General features: G+C 42.3%; 1 protein-coding gene across 5 annotated transcripts in view; it reads left to right on the top strand.

Annotated features, from left to right (window-relative positions):
- The window catches only part of LOC6536023, a 37,881-nt gene that overhangs the window by 5,861 nt on the left and 10,003 nt on the right, over positions 1-22,017 (top strand). For 4 of the 5 annotated variants that reach the window (XM_039375034.2, XM_039375033.2, XM_039375032.2 and 1 more), the window contains exons 3-8: positions 2,421-2,618; positions 2,749-2,901; positions 2,963-3,151; positions 3,222-3,393; positions 9,709-9,840; positions 11,916-12,083. In XM_039375034.2, coding sequence (XP_039230968.1) covers positions 2,421-2,618; positions 2,749-2,901; positions 2,963-3,151; positions 3,222-3,393; positions 9,709-9,840; positions 11,916-12,083 — 1,012 coding nt within the window. Of the gene's footprint in view, positions 1-2,420; positions 2,619-2,748; positions 2,902-2,962; positions 3,152-3,221; positions 3,394-9,708; positions 9,841-11,915; positions 12,084-18,179; positions 18,468-22,017 lie in introns of those variants that run through there. The other variant, XM_039375036.2, reaches the window with a different exon arrangement.

The following is a 22,017-nucleotide window of genomic DNA, read 5'->3' as shown; positions in this document are numbered from 1 at the left end:
ATGCACCAAGAATATCATTTATTTCACATGGCAAAGACATTGTTGATTTATTATCTACCACTCTAAGCTGTGTGGGTAAATAAGTAGACATTGGGCCAAATGATTGAATAGCACACGGAACTAAACTCTGAAGCTGGTAAATTAGTAAAAAAAGTTGAAGACCAAACAATCGAAGATTATGTTTTCAGTGTAGGCCTTGGTCCTTTGAATTGCATTACGTGAAGACAATAAATTAACACGCCCCGGAGGCTGTCGAAAGTGTTGGCCGCGATTTGCGTGTCAGATGGGCTGCTGCTGTAGTAGTTTCCAGTTGCAGTTTCCAGAGGCAGTTTTCAGTTCTCAGCATTCAGCTTTCAGTTTCCAGTTTGCACTTCGCCGTTTGTCGCGCTGAGTTTATTGAGCACTTCAGCGCCGTGCACTCAATCCGAGAGGACAGCAGCGCCACACAGCAGCAAAATATATGTACGTATGTATGTATGTATGTACTTGCACCGCAGCAACATCAACAGCAGCGGCAACAACAGGAGCCGGAGACGGGCGGCGAGGGGGTATTTGTCAGGGGAAGTTGTTGCGAGTGTGCCATGGCAAACAGGCTGTCGCTGATACAACTTGCCTTGAAATTCGCCCCGCAAATATAAGCCAATGCAAATATGCTCACGCTGCGTATGCGTAATGTGTAGAGAGCCTGTCAAAGCAGAGGACATTCAAACCCGTACGCAAACAGAGTTCTGTGCGTTTGTGTGATAGATTTTGTTTGTGCGCGACAACCAAACAAATACACATCGTTTTCGATTCAGCTCTTCGTTTCCCATTTCGGCCACATCTTTCAGGAGCCTTTCCTTTTGCCTGTTGCCATATTTATTAATAACAAAATGCAAATAATGCTCACATCCGCATATTGAATCCGCGTTCGGAGGTTGCTCTTTTCGTCGCATTTTTATGAGCTCAATAAAGCGACGAAATGAAATTTGTCCGTTTCGAATGTGGCAAAGTGTAAATGTGGCTTATTTTTTCTGGGTCGCCGAGCCAGAAACGAAGTTGGAATTGGCATTGATTTTCTACCCCTTTTGAAGAGTATTAATGTTGAAGCTGAATCGTTGATTTTTGAAGTCGTAATATTATTTAAACATGATTGGGATAATTAATCATAAAAGTGGTTTCAAAGTTCTAATATAGCTTTTTAAAATGTCTTTATCACTTTTGTTTATACTCGTTACTTGTAGTGTTAAATGGTATACTAGATTTGCTGAAAAGTATGTAACAGGTAAAAGAAAGCGTTTCCGATCATCTAAACTTTATATGATCGTGAGTCAGTACTGATGCTTTATTTTTTCATGTTTTAAAATGATGTTTCCCTTATAAAATGGTGCATTTATTTATTTTAATCACTTTTGTGCATGCATATTTGTCTGACCTAAATCAATTGTCGCAACCATAAGCTAAGCTAATATCTTTATTGAATTGGTTCGAACATATAGTAATGTTTTCAGTGCTAGCTGTAGTTGCTATTGAAGCCACTTACTTTGCGTGAGGCACGGCATTTGCATATCGATCGCTTCTAAATAACCGCAAAACAATCTGAAGCCGTAACAATGCGGTGTCAAAATTTGTAAGCGATTGCCAATTCTCCACCGAGATGGATTGCCCTCAGCCGTACTTGCTTGTCCCCCAGCATCCCCTAAACCGCAGGAATTTGGATTTGGATTCGGAAGCAGAGACCAGAGACCAGAATCCGAACTAACTTGACCAAATCGTGGTTGTCCACTCACCGACGATTCTCCGCATCTGCGAGCACGGTTTGACGTTAACTGCAACACCAAAGCGTAACCGCAGTCAACTTGGCCACGAATCGGATCCAGACAGGACCAAATACGGAGCACCGAGGGTCCTTTGGTCTCCGATGGCACTTGTGTGCAGGATGTGCGAGCTCTGTGGTGTGAAGGCAGTGTCTGTGTTTGCTTGTTTATGGCGTTTTCAAGTGCCTGTTGACCGTGTTACATAAATACGGAATTGACTTTTTGGCCACAGCGTTTCGCAAGCAATCGAATGACTGTGAAACAGAGAGGAGAAAAAGCGAAATGTGTTTGGCCAATATGGGTTAGGATGTCATTCGGAATGCCCTCTTTCTTAGTTCTCTGTTGGGGGATATTGAAGTCTTAAAGATTTGTGTAACGTTCGCTAAAAATGTAATTCCTAAAGTCGTTGTGAAAAGCTCCTACATTTCTTGAAGTAATAAAAATACTGTTTTAAAGTCTAAGAAAGGATTTTCATTGTATCCATGTAAGCAAAGGATGGAACTCTAAAAGAAATATATTTCTTTTTACACTGGCTTAAAGTCTTGTGATACTGTTATTCGTAAACTATGATCTACTAATAGAATGACCCAGTAATGTGATTTTTGCTTTTCTCAATGGTTTTAGGTGCCCCACTGCCCTGGCAGGGCTTGAAGATAGCGCGGCATCTTCCGCCCGTGTGTCCGCAGAAGCTACCTGACCTCTCGCCTCTCGGCAGTGAAAACATGTCCCGGGCTCGTCACAAACACCTGAGTCGCCTGCTTCCTTATTTGCGGACGGAGAGCGAGGACTGCTTATATCTCAATCTGTATGTGCCACATGAAGGTAGGTCCACCATATTTTGTACTGATAAAATGTACTTAATGTGCTTAAACATTGTGCGTAACTGCAGGTAGCTTGTCATGTTAATATGCAGTTCCATGTAATTTGTATTTAATTTTATTGGATCCCATAGAGCCTCAAAGCACACCCAAGCAATATGCGGTGCTGGTTTATCTGCACGGCGAGTCCTTCGAGTGGAACAGTGGCAATGCCTACGATGGCTCCGTTTTGTCCAGCTATGGAGAGGTGATTGTGGTCACAGTCAACTACCGACTGGGAGTGTTGGGTGAGTCCCTTCCAGAATTTTCCCTTCGAACTGAACTGATTTTGTGGTTGGCCACTTACAGGATTCTTGCGGCCGAGCATCGATGCCCATAATATAGCGAACTACGCCCTGCTCGACCAGATTGCGGCGTTACACTGGATCAAGGAAAACATCGAAGCCTTCGGCGGGGACAATTCGCGTGTCACTTTAATGGGACACAGTACGGGGGCGGCGTGTGTCAATTACCTAATGGTATCGCCGGTGGCCTCAGGTGAGTCGAGTGGGGTGTATTCCGACTGGCATAATTCGATGAGAACATATTGTCCTCCCTTCCACCGCAGGCCTCTTCCACAGAGCCATCCTCATGTCCGGATCCGCGATGTCCGACTGGGCCGCCAGCAATCAGTCCCTGCAATTGACCATGCAAATCGCCCATGCCCTCGAATGTCCGCTCAACGAGCACGTGGAGGCAGAGGACGACGATGTCCTGCTCGATTGTTTACGCCATCGTCGGTGAGTAGTCCTCGACCAATTGAATTATTTAGCCGCGCCAACAACCGCATCAGCGATATGCGGACCGTTATAAACAGCCGTAATGACGGCTAATGCCTTTCAATGGTTTACACAAAAAGAAATGACTGATGTCTTAGTCAAAAAGAGAAAAAAATATAGTAAACTTCTTTCAATAGTGGAATTCTTTTGAAACAATGAACATCGTCTTTTGAATGTGATACATTTGTCGTTTGGCAGTTCAGTTTGTTTTCAAATTCGAAAGCGATTTACCTATTTTCGCTCAGTGCTTACTGTGGCGAGTCCGAATGCGCCTACTTCATTTGCACTGGCATCTTCATTTGAATAGTGTTTTGTGTTCTTTGATTCAATTCGTCAGGCCAACAGTATTGGGCGGCTTTGTGACCTGCCTAATGATTCGTTAAATTTACGAGCTTGTAGCACCGTGGTGTCAATGAGGCGTAAAGGCCTTTAGGCTCAACTTCCCCATCAAACTTTGCGTATAGGACCTCGACTAATCAGGAGTAATCAGGAGTAACGATGGCTTTAAATTTGTGTGGCGATTACCAGGAACAGTAGAACAGTAAAAGGGAAACATCAATTTCGAAGCTGATTGATAACAGGGGTTCAATTGAGACACTTTATAATTGCTTAATTGTTTTAGTATTTGACTGAATTACTATTAATTTACGAATGAATTTTCTGCTACTTTCGCAGTATCAATTCCATTACTTATTCATTGCACGCTTTTCAGCAGCTTATCCTACCAGTATGGCAGTGTCCCTGTCCATTAAAGCATGAGCTTTAAAACGCTTAAAAATAAACACGACTTAAAAGGACTCTTTTTTTATCAGCATTTAATGCATGTGTGGGGCTTTCTGCGCTTGTGCGGAAGGAAGTTCATTTGTATGCGCAGCGAGCACACAAGAGCGAACTAAAAAACAATTTGCATACAAAATGAAAAAAGGCGCGTGTAACTAAATATGTAAAACTAAATCAACAACGGCACAATAATAGTAATTATGTTAATTACGCTAGCACACACTCATCCACAAACTTCCAGCCATTCGAATGCATTCCGCTAACAAACACTATGAGCCAACCGTCGGTTTTATCCGAGTGTGTGTGAGTCTTTGAAAACTTCCTGCTTGTTTTCTTGTTCCTAATACAAGTTGGCACAGTAACTTGAAAACCCAAGCCAGGAATTTGGCTGATGTAAATTGTACATTCTATTAGTTGGCATACGGCCTTTTAGGCTATACTGGGGGAATAAGAACGAAACATAATAAGGACAATACTAGAAGACACAATTTTAAAAATTGTAAATGATTAATTATAAATTATTGAAAATATTTTGAATAAAAGTACTCAATCAGAATTTCGTATGACCGTTCAAAAAGTAGGAATACCCAACTAAAGGGTTAGTTTCGAAATGTTTTAATGAATGAGCTAAGGCTCGGTTTGATCCTGGGAATTGCTGCCTCGTGTGGCAGCTTACTTAAATTACTGAGGAAGGAGCGAGTGAATGAGTGAGTGAGTAGAGGTTTAGTAGCATGTGTGCCAGCCAGAGCGAGTGTTAAATGAATGCAATGAATTATGCATGAATTACTGAGCAAATGTCCTCATCTCTTTTACTGCAAAGGCACACAATTCACATACACACAACCATACCCACACCCACAGCCACTGAAACACAAACAGGTAACAACTACTTATACAATCAAACGGGGAGTCACAGTCGCATTTGTTTAACCCACTCTCACAAACAGGCATAAGTCTTTGTCTCCGGGCCTTAGGCTTCCTAAATATTTAATAGAACCTCTGCCCGAATCCTGCCCATTGATTTGAATGTGTGCTTTTCCAACTTGTTAATTTATTCAAATTATTTACCTATTTCCGCAGCCAAATGTGTTTGCCTGCCTGTGATCTTTGTTTACTTATGGCCGAGCTTACATAAACTATGGCCTAAAATGCGTATTTGAATGCCTTAGATTCTGATTGGCCACTTGGCGTCAAAAAGAGCAAGTCATTCCATTAGATTGCACTCTGCGAAAGAACTTTGTAAAGCTAACTATTGTTTGTTGACTTGGGAACTATTAGATTCGCTTGCTCCTACAAAAATCAAAGTGAAAAACTCATGACTTAGACACTTCAATATTTTTAAAGTTTTGTATTTCATTAGCGCTCTGAAGATGGAACTCGATTTTTAACCACTTTATAAGTGCAACAACTTGGCCTTATCACGTATACGCTGGTAACAAAGTACAAGTCGAGCGCCGTCACACTGACAAAATAAAAGGAAATGCCTATTAAAAATTCATTAAATGAAAAGCGAGCAGATACGAACAGCTTAAGCAGGAACAGAAACTGAAACTACAGCCGTACTAGATGCAGGGCTAAACTGGGGCATAATAAATGTTCGGTTTGCCTGCACAAGACTCTCTGCAAACGAGTGTGTGTGTGTATTTTCAGTAGCTACATGCAGCCTTAAGGACACCATCAATCTTCGTTCCTGCCACCAGCACACTGACAAATTGTGCATTTCGTTTTCAGTATCCAGTTTGCAGTATCTATATTTGTGCCACCACACACAAAATATATAGAGAGAAATCGCACATATTGTGTGTCTAACGAGTTAATCGCAGTTGCAGCTCAACTTGTGACAGTTTTGCACCAGCAGAGCTAATATGAAGCAACAACAGGAGGCGATAAACTCCCACCCATAAGAAAATCATAAATCACACGGTTCCATGGCGAACAACTTCGCAGCAGCAACTTTGACGATGAAGTGGTCTCTTCAAGACCCCGCATCTGGGGGCACAACTCACTCTCCCGGGCTGCCAAAACTGTTTTAGCTTCCACAAATTGTCAAAGTCAGAGAAAAACACAAGCTCACGTAGCTGTGGCCGTGCGGTGCAGACTTCAGTCCTAAACTTGGCCATGTGCCGATAGCCAGGGCCCAGAATGACCACATAAGCCAGGACCATGTGCTGCAGAACTTTGCCTGCACTAGGAAAACTGAAATTCATTCGTGTAATTCATAAAATATATTTAAAGCAGTATAATTTCGTATTACTGAGAGAGTGTTGGTTTTTTGAGGATTATTTTAGGAACGCATAAACTTGTATAACCAAATTTATAAATCCTAATAGGCAAATAAAATTATTTTAAAGAAAATCTATTTTAATAAATGCACAAAATTATATCTTTTGATTATGTGTATATAAAACATTACCTACATACTCGTACATACATTTTTTTAATTTTACCTAACAAAAAAATAACTGTAAACTGTCATTTTTGGAAAGTGTCTTCAAGCTTAACTTCTTTAAAGAGCGGGGAAGCTTTATTTGGTCTCGAAAGTGTTTGATGGCATTGCATCGATTGCTGCAGTCAGCTCTTGGCTTAAATGGATTACGATAATGTCCCTCTTCAATGGGATTCGAAGGTGTTGAGTGAATTAACACACACATCCACCGACAGATGGAAATTTTCGGTATTTTTTCGGGCTTAGCATGTGAATGAGTGCCAGGCATCCAGGCATCCTTGGCATCGCTTCCAATTGAATTTCTCCACAGATCTGCTTTTACTCGGGTTTCATTCAAGCGTGGAGGACGGAATGATTAAGAGAGCCTGGGGTTTTAATTCAGCCGCATTGCCAGAATCATTGGCGAAAGGTGGTCCAAATATTATGACTGTGCCAACTGGGGACAGTCACTTGTTCCATTCGGTCCAAGGTTACTCCGAGTTGAACTGAGCTGAGCATGCAGATTGTCCATTTGAATTTCTACTCCGAGCACTTCCACCTCAGCTAGCTGGTTCATTTCTGGTCTGCATTTTCCAGATAACAATTGTCCAACTCGGGCGGCCAAAATATTCGAGAATTCTCTTTGCCTCCCCGGATTGTTGTGGCTATATTTTTTGTCGATTTTGTCGGTCCTTTTCTTAATTTGTGCCAATTTCTGTGCCATCGACACTTCTTCAGTTGGAGCTCTGGCATGTGGATTTTTATGCAAACCATGCCAGAAATTGCACCCAACTGAACCATTTTGCCACTGCAATTTTGTATCAATACGTGGGTGCGGTGGGTTGGCCCAAACGAGCCAGCCAAGCGGGTAAAAAGAGCAAAAAGCGTAAATATTGCAGCGAACGGAAATGCTTTGCAGCACGAGCAACTTCAGACCAGAAATCGCAGGAGCATTTGGTATGTGAGCTGATTGTATTTCATATCCACGTGGCATTTTTAGGTCGAAAAAAGGTTGGGTTTTGTTTTTTTATACTTTTTTTTTTTTTTTTTTTTTTTTTTTTTTTTTTTTTTTTTTTTTTTTTTTTTTTGATTTTTATCGAAAAATGGTTCAGATGTTTCTTCTTTCTTGTTTGTATTTGGCAAATATAAGTATCCATGAATACTTACATCACCATACTCTCCACAAGATCCTGACATCTATCCTTTGGAATGGAGTTCCAGGCTTCTTGGACACCTTTCCACAAATCGTCAAGATTCGAAATTTTTTTTTGGATATCATAACCTTGACATCATTCCATAGATTTTCTATTGGATTTATGTCAGGGCTTTGAGCCGGCCATTCCAGAACTTGGATGGATTCGTCCTTCAACCACTTTTTAACGACACGATATGTGTGCTTTGGGTCGTTGTCGTGCTGGAATGTCCATTTCAGAGGCATGTTCTCAAACGTAAATGGTTCCATTTGATTTTTGAGAATGTCCACATACATAAAGCGATCCATTACGCCATTGATCCGGTAAAGCGGACCCACACCTCGCCAGGAAAATGCACCCCAGCACATAATGGAACCGGCACCGTGCTTAACAGTCTTCATGGTGTACCTGGGGTTAAGAGCTTGGCCTTTTGGACGACGAACAAATGTTTTCCCATCGGGTCCTACTTTATTAATTTTTGTTTCATCGCTCCAAAGGATGTTTTTCCAAAAACTCAGGTCCTTATCACTGTGGGCCCGTGCGAAACTTAATCGTTGCGATATGTTGCGTTTTGACAGGAGCGGTTTTTTTCTGCTGATGCGTCCAAAGAGGGAAGCTTCATTTAGTCTTCTTGCCACTAATTCCTCGATACATTTGTGCCACATTCTTTATTTATTTCCTCCATAATTTCGCGGGAGGACTTGAAAGGATCCGCCTTGCTCTTCCGTACTATGAGCATATCTGTACGCGGATCAGTTTTTCGTGGCTTTGGTTTGCGTTTTTTTTGATTGGTCAAATATGCTGTGTTTTCCTTCACTACCTTTAGTGCATTATATACCATTTTCCTCGAACATTTCATTATTTCGGCAATTTCAGCAGGTGTATTGCCAGATTCAGTTAGGTTGAATATCATCCTCCTTTTTTCAACTGAACAATGCTTTCCTCGACCCATTTTTTTAACTTTTGTATTAAATTACATTAATTTGTTGATAATCAGTAAAATACGGGGTGTAAATCCGTACGAGTATGTGCGTGGGAATTGGTTTGCATTGCCGCTCTATTATGGCTTTGAATGGGTAAAAATACTTTTCGAAAAAATACCATAACTACAGGAAGTAACACAAGAGCCAGTGATAAGAGCACACAAGTTGATGGGAGGCGTTTTGTTATTTGGAAAAAAAATTTGAATAAGTGAAAATGGAAAACTCAGACGTTTGCAAACGTTTTTGTTGCCTGGGCTTAGAAGTTATAATTTTGGACACGTAACTTAAGAATACATTTTCGTTCAGGAATTGCCAATTATTTCAAGCGAAAGTTGTTTCTAAATTTTCATTGCCTTAGAATGCTAGGATATTCACTGTGAAAATTGTGAATCTTGCACACGATTCTGTCAGGTTTTATGAAACGATGTTTAGGAACGGCAAGCTTAATGGGGTTTATCAGAAATGTAGTATATTATTGGCAATGGGCTTCGAAATGCTAAACAATTCTTTAACATTACTTGGAACTTGAATAATGAGTAAAGACCTGTCCATACTTGTGCTTTTAGAGCTCCACGCGGAACGCTCTTAATCTTCTGCGTAGTAATTTGGCAATGCCCTTAAGGCCATATGTGTATCTGTAGGCCATCTCGTTCGGCTTTATGGGACCACGTGTGTGCGGTACGTGCGAGTTACTGTCCAGCAACAAATCACACATAAAATTTATTAGAAATTTCGAATCAAAGTGAAAAGTGACCGCTGTCAGCCGGCGGAGCGGCTTCAGTCCCAGCGGCAGTCCCTCTTTTAGAATGTATATATCCATCTCCTGCTACATTTATACCCACCTCGTTTGGAAAGGCCTTTTAACGCATTTTTTGACGTTCTTGTTTCTTTGCAGCTACCAGGATATCTTGCACATACCAACGGCGCTCACACAATTTTCAACATCATTGGGTCCAATTGTCGATGGACATGTAATACCAAATCAACCGTACAAGGTCATGGGGCATTATACGGAGCACTTCAGCCGGTTTGTTAAGCAATTCCCCCCTTCCCTATTTTCACCCATTTTATCCATTGCGATTGCTTTTCCCTAACCTAGCCCTAACCACTGCCAATTCCTTAGTGTTTGATATTTGCTGGTGCTCCGTGCTTTGGGCAGCTGTCAAACACTCCCTTTCATCCGTATTTTGCCCGGACAGACAGCTCACCGGACTATTTATTGTGCGTTACTTGATTAGGCGACTGGTATTTCATTCTTCGGTGCATGTGTTTGCCCTCAGGTGAAGTCAAATCGTGTGTGAAAATCGGGGCCTGGGGTGAACCATTTAACACGCCGATTTTGCGTTGGCGTTAGCTCGGCTATCATCAAGCAAATTACGTCTCGATGTCAATTCTTTGGAGCCAAGCAAAAAAACATCCATTTCAACACCGAATCGATATTATTTAGGGACGGGAAATGGGTTTAGCTGCGGTCATGTCGAAGGTGAAACAATAAACCAATAGTTATATTGATTCTGCATGAAGAAAAGCGGATTGGGTTGAATTAAAATGGAAGAAGTAATAGTGATATTCATTTTATTACTGCACCGTAAATGGTACAAAATTTACTCTTCATGAAAGAATAACGGAGGCCCCTCTTTAATATAGCATTCAAATGGTGTTGTTTTGTAGCAGTTTTTCCAACGATAGCTTAACGCAGATTTTCTGATTGATATTTATAAATCACCTTGCTGATACTTGAATTTTTCGACGTGTGTCAAAATCAAATTAAATAAGCCCAATACAAATAATGACCTGGGTCGCATCAAAGAGCGGCTTTGAGGGCTTGAGCACCGACGGGCCCTTTTGAAATTACACCCGTCCATCAATCAATTGGGCAACAAGTAATAACTCAACTCCTCGCAGGACTCCGCACTCCCTTCGCAATCCTAAGGCAGGATGCCCATTTCCCTGGAGGACATTAGGGCACGTGCTGCTCAGCCATTCAGTCAACCTAACACGGTATAATCTAATAAAATGCGTGATTAATTTGATTTTAATTGTTATCCTTTTGCAAGTCAAACGTGTTTGACACGCAGTGCCGAGAAAAATAGAATAATAGCTGCCAGGAAGAGCCATTAATTACGGCAAACAGACAGGGTTCCGGGCGCAGAGAGGCAGGTCACGGTTCAGTTGGGAAACTGAGGTGGAAGCACGTTTCACTCGACCGGAGATGCCGTCCGGAGCGGTAACCCCCAGGTTGGGCTTTTAATCACCTTAATCAGCGATGACCAAGGATTAAAGCCTTCCCAAATGAGTGAGGTTCCCGGAGGAGTGCAGGAAAAGTGGTCCTCGAGCACGCTCAAGTGTCCAGTTGCGATTCCATTGGCAGCTCCATTCAATTTGGCAAGTTTACCAGCAGCTTTGCATTTACTTCTGGGGCGCAAACTTTCCGGCCCAACTTGAGTGGAACTTTTAATGCCATGTCCACGGCGCAACAGGAAGACAATGCTCGGTTGGTTGGTAGCTCGAGGGGCCCCCAAGGGAGGATGGCTGGTCGAGATCCGTACCAAAGCTGGGAACAGAGCAGTTTCATAGACGAGCACCACTAGCACCATTTATCAGGCGGCGTAACAAGTTACGCCACAGGAACGAGGGCTCGTTTTATTTTAGTGCTTTTTACTGCGTTTTATGGGATTTCATTGGCCTGGTGCACTGAGAGATGTAATGTTGAGGGCGCATATTGATTACATAAGCTGAAATAACTAGAGTGGTGAAAATTGATAATTCAAAATAAATTAGCCCTCATGTAGTTTTTCGTTGCAAAGTTCCTAAATGTTGTGTATTTTCCTGACCACGTATGAGCGATAAAGTTTGTAATCCTTTTCTGTGCACTAGATTGCCTTCTAAGAGCGACCTTTAAATTTGGTAAATTTGCTTATATCTATACCCTTAAGCCCCCTTATCAACACCTTAATTGGGGCAAACGGCACCTGCTTTTTTACAGTGCATAAAAGTAGCCTTCGTCCACCAGCGGCAAACACAAGCTGTGCATGTTGACTGCATCCCGCCCACACCGCATCATACCTTCTCTCTCACACCCTCTCTCGCTGTCTCTTTCAGTTATGATTTATTATTCGGCATCACGGAGTCAGAATCCTATCACACACTGGCCGCATTAGCACTCGAGGAAGGATTACGTGAAAATGAACGCGATAATTTATTGCGCTTCTATATGCAGAGCCGCTTCGACGTACGCCCCGATTTGGCATTGGCTGCCACGCTGAAGAAGTAAGTGAAATTTATGCTACATTTTATGACGGTGGGCAATGCAAATCCGGCCAGCCCGTGGCCCGAAGCCGTGTAACTTACTGCGCATTTAACATAGTTGCCGGATTGCGAGCGATCCGATTGACTGGTTTGCATGGGTGTAAGAACACGGCCCTATCGTTCATCTCAATTAGAATTGTTTATGTGGGGCAATTTGTTTGCTAAGTGCCGCGGATTAGCGACGCCCGCCTGAAATGTCGGTTAGGCAATTTACTCCGGCATTGACGTCATCGGAAGCCGAATCGGCTTTAAGGTTTCATTTAAATTGAAATTTATTCCGTGCGGAAAAATGTTTGAAAATAGTCGGGCTTAGGTTTTTTCGGGCCATTGCGAGCAGGCTCCTTGGAGGAGCCACCATAAATTATAATAAACGACTATCCCAACTGATCCGCAGGAGAGCACTATTATGTCATCATCTGGCTACTTATTACTTTGAGCTGGCGACGTTCCCGCGGGTCGACATTACTCCGTTCATTTGGGGAAAACAATGCCACCGACTATCTCATTTTCACAGGAGTTGTTCCGTCTCGTCCTGCTGCTAGTCCTGTTCCTTCTCTCTTTTTCTGGAAAAGTTTTGTAAGCAATAAATAAATTGCACAATGCACAGCAGTGACCTCCTGGCACAAGGGGCAATTCCCACCCACCGACGTCCATGGAATGTCAACGTTTCTTTCTCCGAAACGGAGGTCCTGGGCTCCCTTTTCGGTGCCATGCTATAAAGTTATTTGCACAAAAGATGCAATTGTTTCTAAAGATGCCCACCAAGGATTATAAGCGGAGTGTCCAGACGATGCCGCATGTACACTGAAAATCGTTTTGAGCCGACAACGAATGTTGTATGTGCTCATCAGATTCTGATTTTAAGTAAACAATTTTGTACACCCTTTAAAGTTCAACTTAATTGTAGTGTATTTATCGCTCTATATAGAACTGAGCAATTGCGCTCTTTCCATTATTTTTGGAAAAGAAATGGTTTTGCGATAAAGCTATAACTGGTTTTCTGCAAACAATATAGGTGGCAGATAATTTCAACTAACTCAGCGCTTTTAAACATAAACTTTGTTGTTTGTTTTCATGATCGTAACTATTTGCTTCCGTTTAATTGCCATGGAAATATCGAACTTGTTTGGGTGATATCTTCATTCAAATTCACAAAAGCAGTTCAGTACAAGCTGGGCTAGCAACTTGGAATACCCCGCAAGTGGCGGAAAGTGGTCCAAAAACTATCTGAGCTGCTGGCATTCGCCTGGAGCGGATAACAGCAATAACACCCGCAGCAACAAAAACAGTAACGGCTTGAAAGGCAACAACAGCAGCCATAAGAATAAACAACAAAACAACAAACAAATAGCAAAAACACAACGACAACCGAGGGAAAAAAGAAGGACAAACAAACGATTGAAAGGAAGTTCACACAATCAACAACAGATGCGCTTTTTCACATACGAATAACTGAACATGGAAACTCTCCAGGGGAAATTGTTTTGTATGGGGACGGCGGGCGGTGGGCGGTGGTAGGTTGGCGGTGCAGGGTGGGTGGTGTTCGGGGGGTGGTGGCATGTAGTGTGTGGGCGCGGCAGTGGAAGTGCCAGCCTTTCAGGCTTTGCTTGCACATATTTGGCGCTTTCTCACTGCTCTGTTAACTGCATCCCAGTGGCAATGCTTTGTTGTCCGTCATTGAATTAAATGGCGGACCAAACATCACTGGTACCGCAGGACATCGGGCATGGGGCAGTGGAAAACGTACGGAGGCCGTCATTGACGGACAGCCGAGCCTTTGCCTCGATTTATTTCATTTCGACTCCTGACTTTTTTCAACCCTGGGTGTCTCTCGAGTTGAAGGATGCACGAAGGGGCATGTTCAGAGCCTTTCAGCCCGCACTCGTCTGTTGATCAAATGTTCAACACGACACCTTTGACAATCAATGCGCCGCCCGCAGGTCCTATATGCCCTGCACTTACTTCAATCCAGTTAGTCAAAGGGCATACACCTTCAAAAAATGAGCCTGCATGGCAGACCAAATTTCTTAATAGGGTGTAATATAATAAAATATACCAACAGTTATTTGAACGGCCAGTTTTTAGAGACTTAACTAGTATGCAACCAACATCATCAGCTTACATCCTTACTGAATAGTATAATATAAGATAATAAAATATAATAATAAAACCAGCACAAAAGACGGTATATCACAACCAAAAATAAGTGTCAATCGTAAACATAAAATTGTTTATATTTATATTTAAAATACTATGTATTCAATATATAAAATAAGTATATTCTATTCTCTATTCTAAGTATTCTATATTCTATTATTCTATTCTAAATATATTTTAAATAATATGTGTTCAAAAGTGTTCACAATGAGTCTTCAAAAAATTAAAAACAATTTTTACATATAATTCTAATAGATTAAATTTAATCATTACGGTAATCATGTAGTACGAATTGTAGACTCTAACCACTAAAATATTAAAAATACAAATATTTATGCAATACAATTTAAGCCTAACAGTATTTAAAGCATTTATTTGTAATCATTGCTCTTATAAGACATTTAAAAAATACGTATGTAAGTAAGTAGCGGATTGGGGTACTAGAGTGTAATCCCTGAAATGATGGCGGCTCTGCTTTTAATATACTTCTATGAGGTGATTAAGCATGGTTCTTAATCCGAAATTGCCCTGACAGGGAATATGAGTATTAATATTCTCGCTCATACATATTTATGACTTCGCCGGCAATCTTTTTAGCTTATTGCATTTCATTTTGCCTCAGCCTCAGCCCGCTTATGAATTCTATAATCCTCCTTTGAGGCGCCTTAAAGCGCACACAATTGCTTCCGCCGCGTGCCTTGATTTCATTTCTGACCAACTCAAAGCAACTCAAAGCAGCGCTGCAAGGACCCTCGAATGCACTTCTTCTACGAGCATATCCTCTTCAGCTGGGCCATTTTATCTGCTGCAGTGTCGTAAGTTTTAGCCGCCTGAAAACTTTTAGGCATTGCGCCATTTTGAACAGTTTTTGGATTATGGCTGGGTCGCCTCGGGGCCCTAGGTTTTCAGAGGGATCGGAGACCTGTTATCCGACCCCTTTTAGCATGCCCGAGGCGTGTTTTCATGGCTGCGTTTAATGGCTGGTCAGATACAGTTACAGATACTACACCGTCGGAGGAAAATAGAACACACCCCCATACACCTGTGCTCCCCAAAAATTAGCTACTCCAGCGTCGAGCAACAACAGAACGGGGCCAGACAATGGCCAAAGAACTAAAGCAAAGAGACCCTAAAGCAGAGGTACAGGACGAAAAATATTCTTTATCTTCTGCTCTTCTAGTAAACAATTCAATTGAACCGTATCTAGCTATCAGTACTAGTAATCAAGACCTTCGTTTGCCTTACCGATTACCGATTTCCGTGAATGGATAGATCTTTATACGTATTTATATTCAATAAGCAAGCAAACAAAGATATGTATAAATTTAACACACTTTCAAATTGTCATAATGTCCCACAATTCAGACCTGTATCTATTCGGATATATTTCTTCCTGTGTAGACTTAGTGCTGCATGTTAATGAGTTGCCCGGCAATTGCCAGAAATTGTTTCTGGGGCCGTTGCCCAAATAGCTTTGTCCACTCCTCAGGTGGGGCTCCAGGTGGGGGTCGTGCACGTGTGGGCCTAATTGCAGGTGTGTTTGATTTACACTAGCCATGAAATTGGCTATTTTGGTATTACCGTAGCATTCCTCTTGTTCCTTTAAACGCTAAGCTGACACACATTCGCTCAGTCGGCTCAGATTTATGGGCCCATCGAAAATGTCTGGCAGTTTGTGGTTGTTTTTTTGGCAAAGAGAGAAAAACTGTCGGAGTGAAAAGGCAATTATTTAGTGCTGTATCCGTATCTTGTACTTGAGGGCACAGCCGACTTCCGGAAGCGATTTAGTTCTGGGGATTTTCACTTGCACTATTCACAAGAAAGAGAAAATAGAGCAAGGAATTTTGAGCTTGCCAAATTTTTCTTTTCATCTCAAGATGGTTCTTAAGCTGCTATTGAAAGTTGCAGATGTAATTCCCCAAGGTGTTCAGCTGTGCTGTTCTGCAATCAAATTGAATTCAAAGGAGTTTAATTTGTTTGCGGACTGTGGGATGAGAAAATCGAATCAAACACGTCTGCTGTGTGATTGAATTGAATTTTGATTGTACAGAAGAAATCTCCCCACTGCCTCACTTTTGTAGAATTTCATTGTCGCCAGTTTATTCCTCGTCGTTTTCCCGGTTTGTAAACTGTTGCTTAGTCGCTTAATCCGTGGCTTATCTGGCCGCGACACAATTGACCCAACTCAAAGTGTCGCTGACAGCTTTATATTGTCGTTTTAATTTCAGCCATTTATAAACCGCAACCTCGAGCGGGCTCCTTAATTACCCGGCTGGCCGCAAAGTTGTTTACTTCGCAATGAGACCGCTCCAGACACGCCTCCTATAGATAACAAGGCCCGTGGGAGCGGACAAACAATGCCGGAGGCCGCCAGCAGACGCTTAATAGCTTAAACTTATTTATTATAGTATTATTTACAAAAATATGCAAGGCAGCGCTGCGGTCGGCCCGGTGATCCTTGGCGACAGGCGGCACATTTTCCGAGGTTCAGCTCCTGCATTTATTATCCGTGGGCTGTGGCACAGGCTGTGCTGCCAGTTTTGCCCACAGTCGTTATGGGAAAGTCAAAAGCAGATACCTAATCTTATTTGAAAGGTTGCTTATTTATTTAATGTTTTTACGCAATCCCGATTTCTTTAAAAGTCTTTTTCGCCTTTGCTGTTTAATATTTTTAGCTGTATTGTCCTGACGGATTAAAAAGAAATATTCGGTTCTGATGTATAAAATAAATCATTTTATAGTAATGTGTCAATTGGCTAAATAGAAGAGCTATTCCGCATTTAATAAGCTGAGCTCTTATTTCTTTAACTACATTCATTCCGTAATGCCCATAAGTCGACTTTTCAGCTCCAGTTCTGAAACGCATATGGCGAGGACCATGATGTGGGCGTGGCCCTTGGGTGGGCGATGCAAAAACCATTAACTTTTAAATGGCATTGTCTGCTGTTGGCCCATACGCTTTGCGCTTTAATATCCCGGCTAAATATGCATTTGGTATTCAGCTGCTCCTGTTCCACATAGACATGTCCATATATCCCTATGCCGCAGCATCTTGAACCAGTTGCTCCCGTTTTATTTGCCAAACTTCTCTCGTAAATTACACGTTGCTGCAACTAGTGCACATGCATGCTTCCCTCTGTTTCAGCCTCCTCTTTTTTCGACGGCTCGGAACGTGTTGTTTACACGCTGAAACATCATAAATTACATGCGTGCTTTTTGCCACTCCTCTTGTGTGTACGCGAGCTCAAACTCAATCTGGCTCAGCGATTGTTTTGGGCCATCATGTGATGCCCCACATGCACTCCTCCTCGGACGAGCCATCCGCCCCTGAGCTGACCACGCCCCTTTCGGGGCGTTCTTTCGCTGACATGCATTTTGAAGAACTTTCGATTATGCAACCGGGCGGAGAACCGCTCTCAAACCCACGCAATTATTTACTTTGCATATTTCAGTGTTTTTCCTTGCTAGGAAAATATGGAAATTGCGAGCATTTTGAGTGGAAATTCCATTCATGAAGTGCGAACACCTTTTCAGTAATTTTATAAGCTCTCAGGTAGCTTAAATGGAGAGGTTTGTTTTAAAGTAAATGGGCTTAAAGAGCATGTAAATGGGAGAAGGTAAATATTTTATAACATAGTTTATGCAGACTGAAATATTCTTACCATGTATCCAAAATATAACTGCAATCATGCGTGCTTAAAAGTAGAATTTTAAAATTACTTGAGTGGGAAAACAAATTATTAATACGCAATTGAGAAATTCGCATTATAGAGCTTTTCTCGTGTACAAAATACTGCTACCATAATATGGCCATGAGGGGCTAAGCTTTATATTTACATATTTTATTCACATCTCTGAGCTTTAGACACCCAGACCACTTATTGCATCCACAGCTACAGCTTAACTTGGCTGCTCAGTGTAGATGTTCAAGTGTAATAAAATGGTGCTTATTGCACAGTGAGCGGCATAAATACTCGCTCACACGCGCGCAACGGCACTCGCTGAGATATTTTCCCGTTCGCCCGCCACTATGAGTGGTCGCATTTCCCCAGCGTGATGCAGTTATTCATAATCGTTTGTCAGCGCCGGGGGATATGAGTGTGTGTGTATGTATCTGTGTGTACATTGCAAACTTCTCTACTGGCACAGAAAGGGGGCACAGTTTGCGTATGCGGCAAAGCAATTTTGGTAAACGCTTTTGGGGCGGATCGGGGGGCGTATACGCAATATATTACATTATATTCCGCACTGACCAGAAATTGTTGTAGGCCCACACGGACGCAATAAATAATTGAAATCTGGCATATTACCGAAGGCTGTGAATTGTTTAATTCAACAATTGCCATGTCGACCAGTGCATTAGTGGCGAATTTACGTAGTGAAAGTTTAATATTATGGTAGGCATGATGCCACTTCAGAATGAATCGGAAATATAAACTTAAATAAAAACATGAATTGTCGGTGAATTATTTTCGACAATGGACCCCAAAATCTGTTTGTTTAAGTCCCATTAACAAGAGCAGCAACAGTAAAACTATTATAGGTAAAGCGAGTGAGTAAGTCAGAAATGATTTAAAGCCTTTTATAAATATAATTGCCCAATTAAAATTTGGGAAAAGCTTAGTTATGTATGCCAAAAAGATATCCATGTTATTAAACGTTCGTCGCGGACTCTTTCTAAAGCAGTAAACATAATGTGCACATACCTTTTGACGCTGCCTTTGAATATTTATTGACTTCATCTACAATGTCCTGTGCCTAGGCAAACTATATGTTGGTACCCTTCCCCGCTCCCACACTTCATCGCCCCTTTAGCACTAAGGACGTAGCAGGAGTTTCGAGCACACATTTAGATCCTCCACTGGCTTGGCTGCTTAGCCTGGCGGCAGTTGAACACTTAATGGGCGAACCTCCCCACCTTCCCACCACTCGTCCTCTCACCCACATCCACGTTAAGTGGGGTTCATGAACCCGCACTATTCCCCGCAGAAGTCGGGCATTAACGCCAGTTAGTGGTCCGCATCCGTGCCTATATATCTATATGTGCACGGCTATATATGTATGTATATGAGGCTCGAGTTGTTTCGCCTTGCTTGTTGTGCTCACGGGGATATCGGGCGTATCGGGTGGGAGGGGGTTTAGGTTCTGGGTGATTAAATGGATTTGATTTTCCCCCTTTTCCAGGCGGCGGGCAAGCTGTGATTTGAGGAGGTGCTTAAATGTCTGAGGTCTGCTCTCACTTAAAGTTAAGCCAACTTTACATGCCAGGAAAAGATTCCAATTTGGGGACCAGGATAGCTGCTTCGATATTTGTCCACTCGTCTGAATGCCATTAGGAGCATATTCCCGTTCCCTGCAATTTCCGCTTAATGCAATTTAAAATCAAATTGCATTTCATTTGATAAACCGGTCGTACTTCATTAGCAAACTCCTCAACAAATTCATTACAGCTCTGCAGCTGCCAAAAATCTAGGGCACTAGAAAATTGTGCACCAGGGCACAGACAGCCGGAGACCAGGCTCTCCGGCCAGAAGTACGGCAAGCACCTCCGACAGTCCCAGTCTGCATCAGAATCTGTCTCTCCGTTTTCGCATCCGCATCCGCATCCGTCTTTGCCGCCGACTGTGAGTGAGTGTTTCTGGCGGAGAAGTGTTTGTTTGAGTGCGGAAATATTTAAAGTGTCACATACGCTCTTCGGAAATTAAATGTGAGTGTTGCTTCACGCTCCAGAAACGAGCAGCGGAAGTCAGCAACCTACACTGTGCAACCAAGTTAGGGAGAAAGAGCTCCCTGCGGAAGACCACAAAAACGGGTGGTGGTAATTTGCCATGTTCTTAGTTTCAACTCACGCCTAGCTAGTCTCTAAGTTCTTTAAAGTCAGCTCAAAACCAGCTAAATACAAGAATACCTGCCTTAACTATTCAGTCATTAGAGCAATTTCGTTTTTACAAAATACAAACGAAACAAATCGCACTGTACTGCCAAATTAAATTGAACTTGTATGAGTTCCCGAAATGGTCATTCCTTGGACTTCGCTCAAGATGTAAAAAGGAGTGGGCTGGGGCCCAGGGGCGTGGCACTGGCACGGGAGCAAAGCAAATGACGCTCACCGGCTTTGTTAACCCCTTTTCACCTGCTATGTGTTGCTGGTTTTGTTGCGTGTGTGTGTTTTTGCACTCCATACTTGGGAGTGTTTGTTGTGCACATTTCCGGTGGCCATTTGTTGGGGGCGTTTGTGTGTGTGCGAGTGTTTCGAGAGCTCTGCGGTTACTTTTGAGTGTTTTCGTGTGTTTGGAGGCTTTTGTGGGTCGTTTTGCGGTGCGTGTATGTTTTACGTACGATTGTCGTCTAAATACACACGTATATGTATATATTTAATTATATTGTCGGTGGCACGAAACTTTCGTATGGCTTTAGTCCCGGAACTGTTCCACTTATTGTTTGTTTGGTGCCCACTTTAATCTTATTTCCTTAGCAGGAGCACCACATATTCGGGTTATTCCATGTTTGTCGAGGGATTTCCCAAATGCGCATTCGTCCAACTTTTAATTAAGCATTTGTGCTGGTCTGTTGGCATTCAAAATTTGTTTGCTCGACTTTTCGTTTGTTTTGGCAAGCATTTCGCGTGATTTCCAAACTATATTTGCAACGACACATTTTTACTGCTTCCTCAATGAGCTACAAAAAACTTTCTCCACCCCCAAAAACGGAATTATCATGGCTTTCATACATTTTTAATTAAGTCGATGGTTGGTGCGGGTTTTCCGATGAGCTTATAATAATTCCTCTGTGGGGAGCATAATGAGATCAAAGTTCTGAGCTGTTGCGGGAACCTCAGCATATGTACCTCTTAAAAGTATAGCAAGCGAAGGAGACATTCTGAAGCTCACTGTTGTTATTTATTGCGCATTCGCATCGCACACCGCCAACTGAAGGCTCTAAGCGTTGCTCAACTAGATGGGATTACACGATGGAAGCAGCAAATAAATATAAAGCGAGCTTGAGCAGTTTCGATTCTGATTCCAACTTACATCTTCGATGCAGCTACTGTAGGAGAAGTTAGATATACAGAAGCGGACAATGCAGTGAAACAGAAACATGCATAAGTGTTCTCTAACATTCAATAATCGAGCACATATTTTTTTAATTTTCTTAAATATTATTAATCAGACTCCGAGCTGTTGAGATAGCATCTATCCATTATGGCACTAGCTTGGCATATATTTTCTACCTCTGCTGAAGGTATCCTGCATATCCTTTGAATCCTGCATAAGCAGCAGCATGTAGGGGAAACGAGAGCAAACGTGTTGCGAGCCACCTTGGGCCATACATTCATGAGTGGCACCGTACGCCCCGCCGTTTGCTGACTTTGCTTCCTTGAGGCTTCTTCACAGGGGGTCGTCGTCGACTGTGCTGTCTGAATGGAGGTCAAAGTGCATAACTTAAGTAGCCGACAATAAAATGCATAGCGTGGCACACAAAACACAAACAGACAATCCGGGCAGCAAAGGAAAACTAAGTACAACCCGTACGAAAATGTGCAAAATATGGCTCTATTTATTTGTACATTAGGCCATGCCAAGACGTTGAAGAAGCCGGCGTACATATTCCTTAGAGTGAGTGTGAGTCTGTATGTCTTGTGGCATGTTGTACCTGCTTCAACAGCTGCTAGCAAAAGGCCAAGTGTTGTGCTTGACATGAACACTAGGCAAGCAGGCACAGAGGGATTTCTGTATTT

Source organism: Drosophila yakuba, chromosome 3R, assembly GCF_016746365.2.
Source record: "Drosophila yakuba strain Tai18E2 chromosome 3R, Prin_Dyak_Tai18E2_2.1, whole genome shotgun sequence".
In the NCBI taxonomy this organism is placed as follows: Eukaryota; Metazoa; Arthropoda; class Insecta; order Diptera; family Drosophilidae; genus Drosophila; species Drosophila yakuba.
This window is presented reverse-complemented; position numbering and strand designations above follow the sequence as displayed.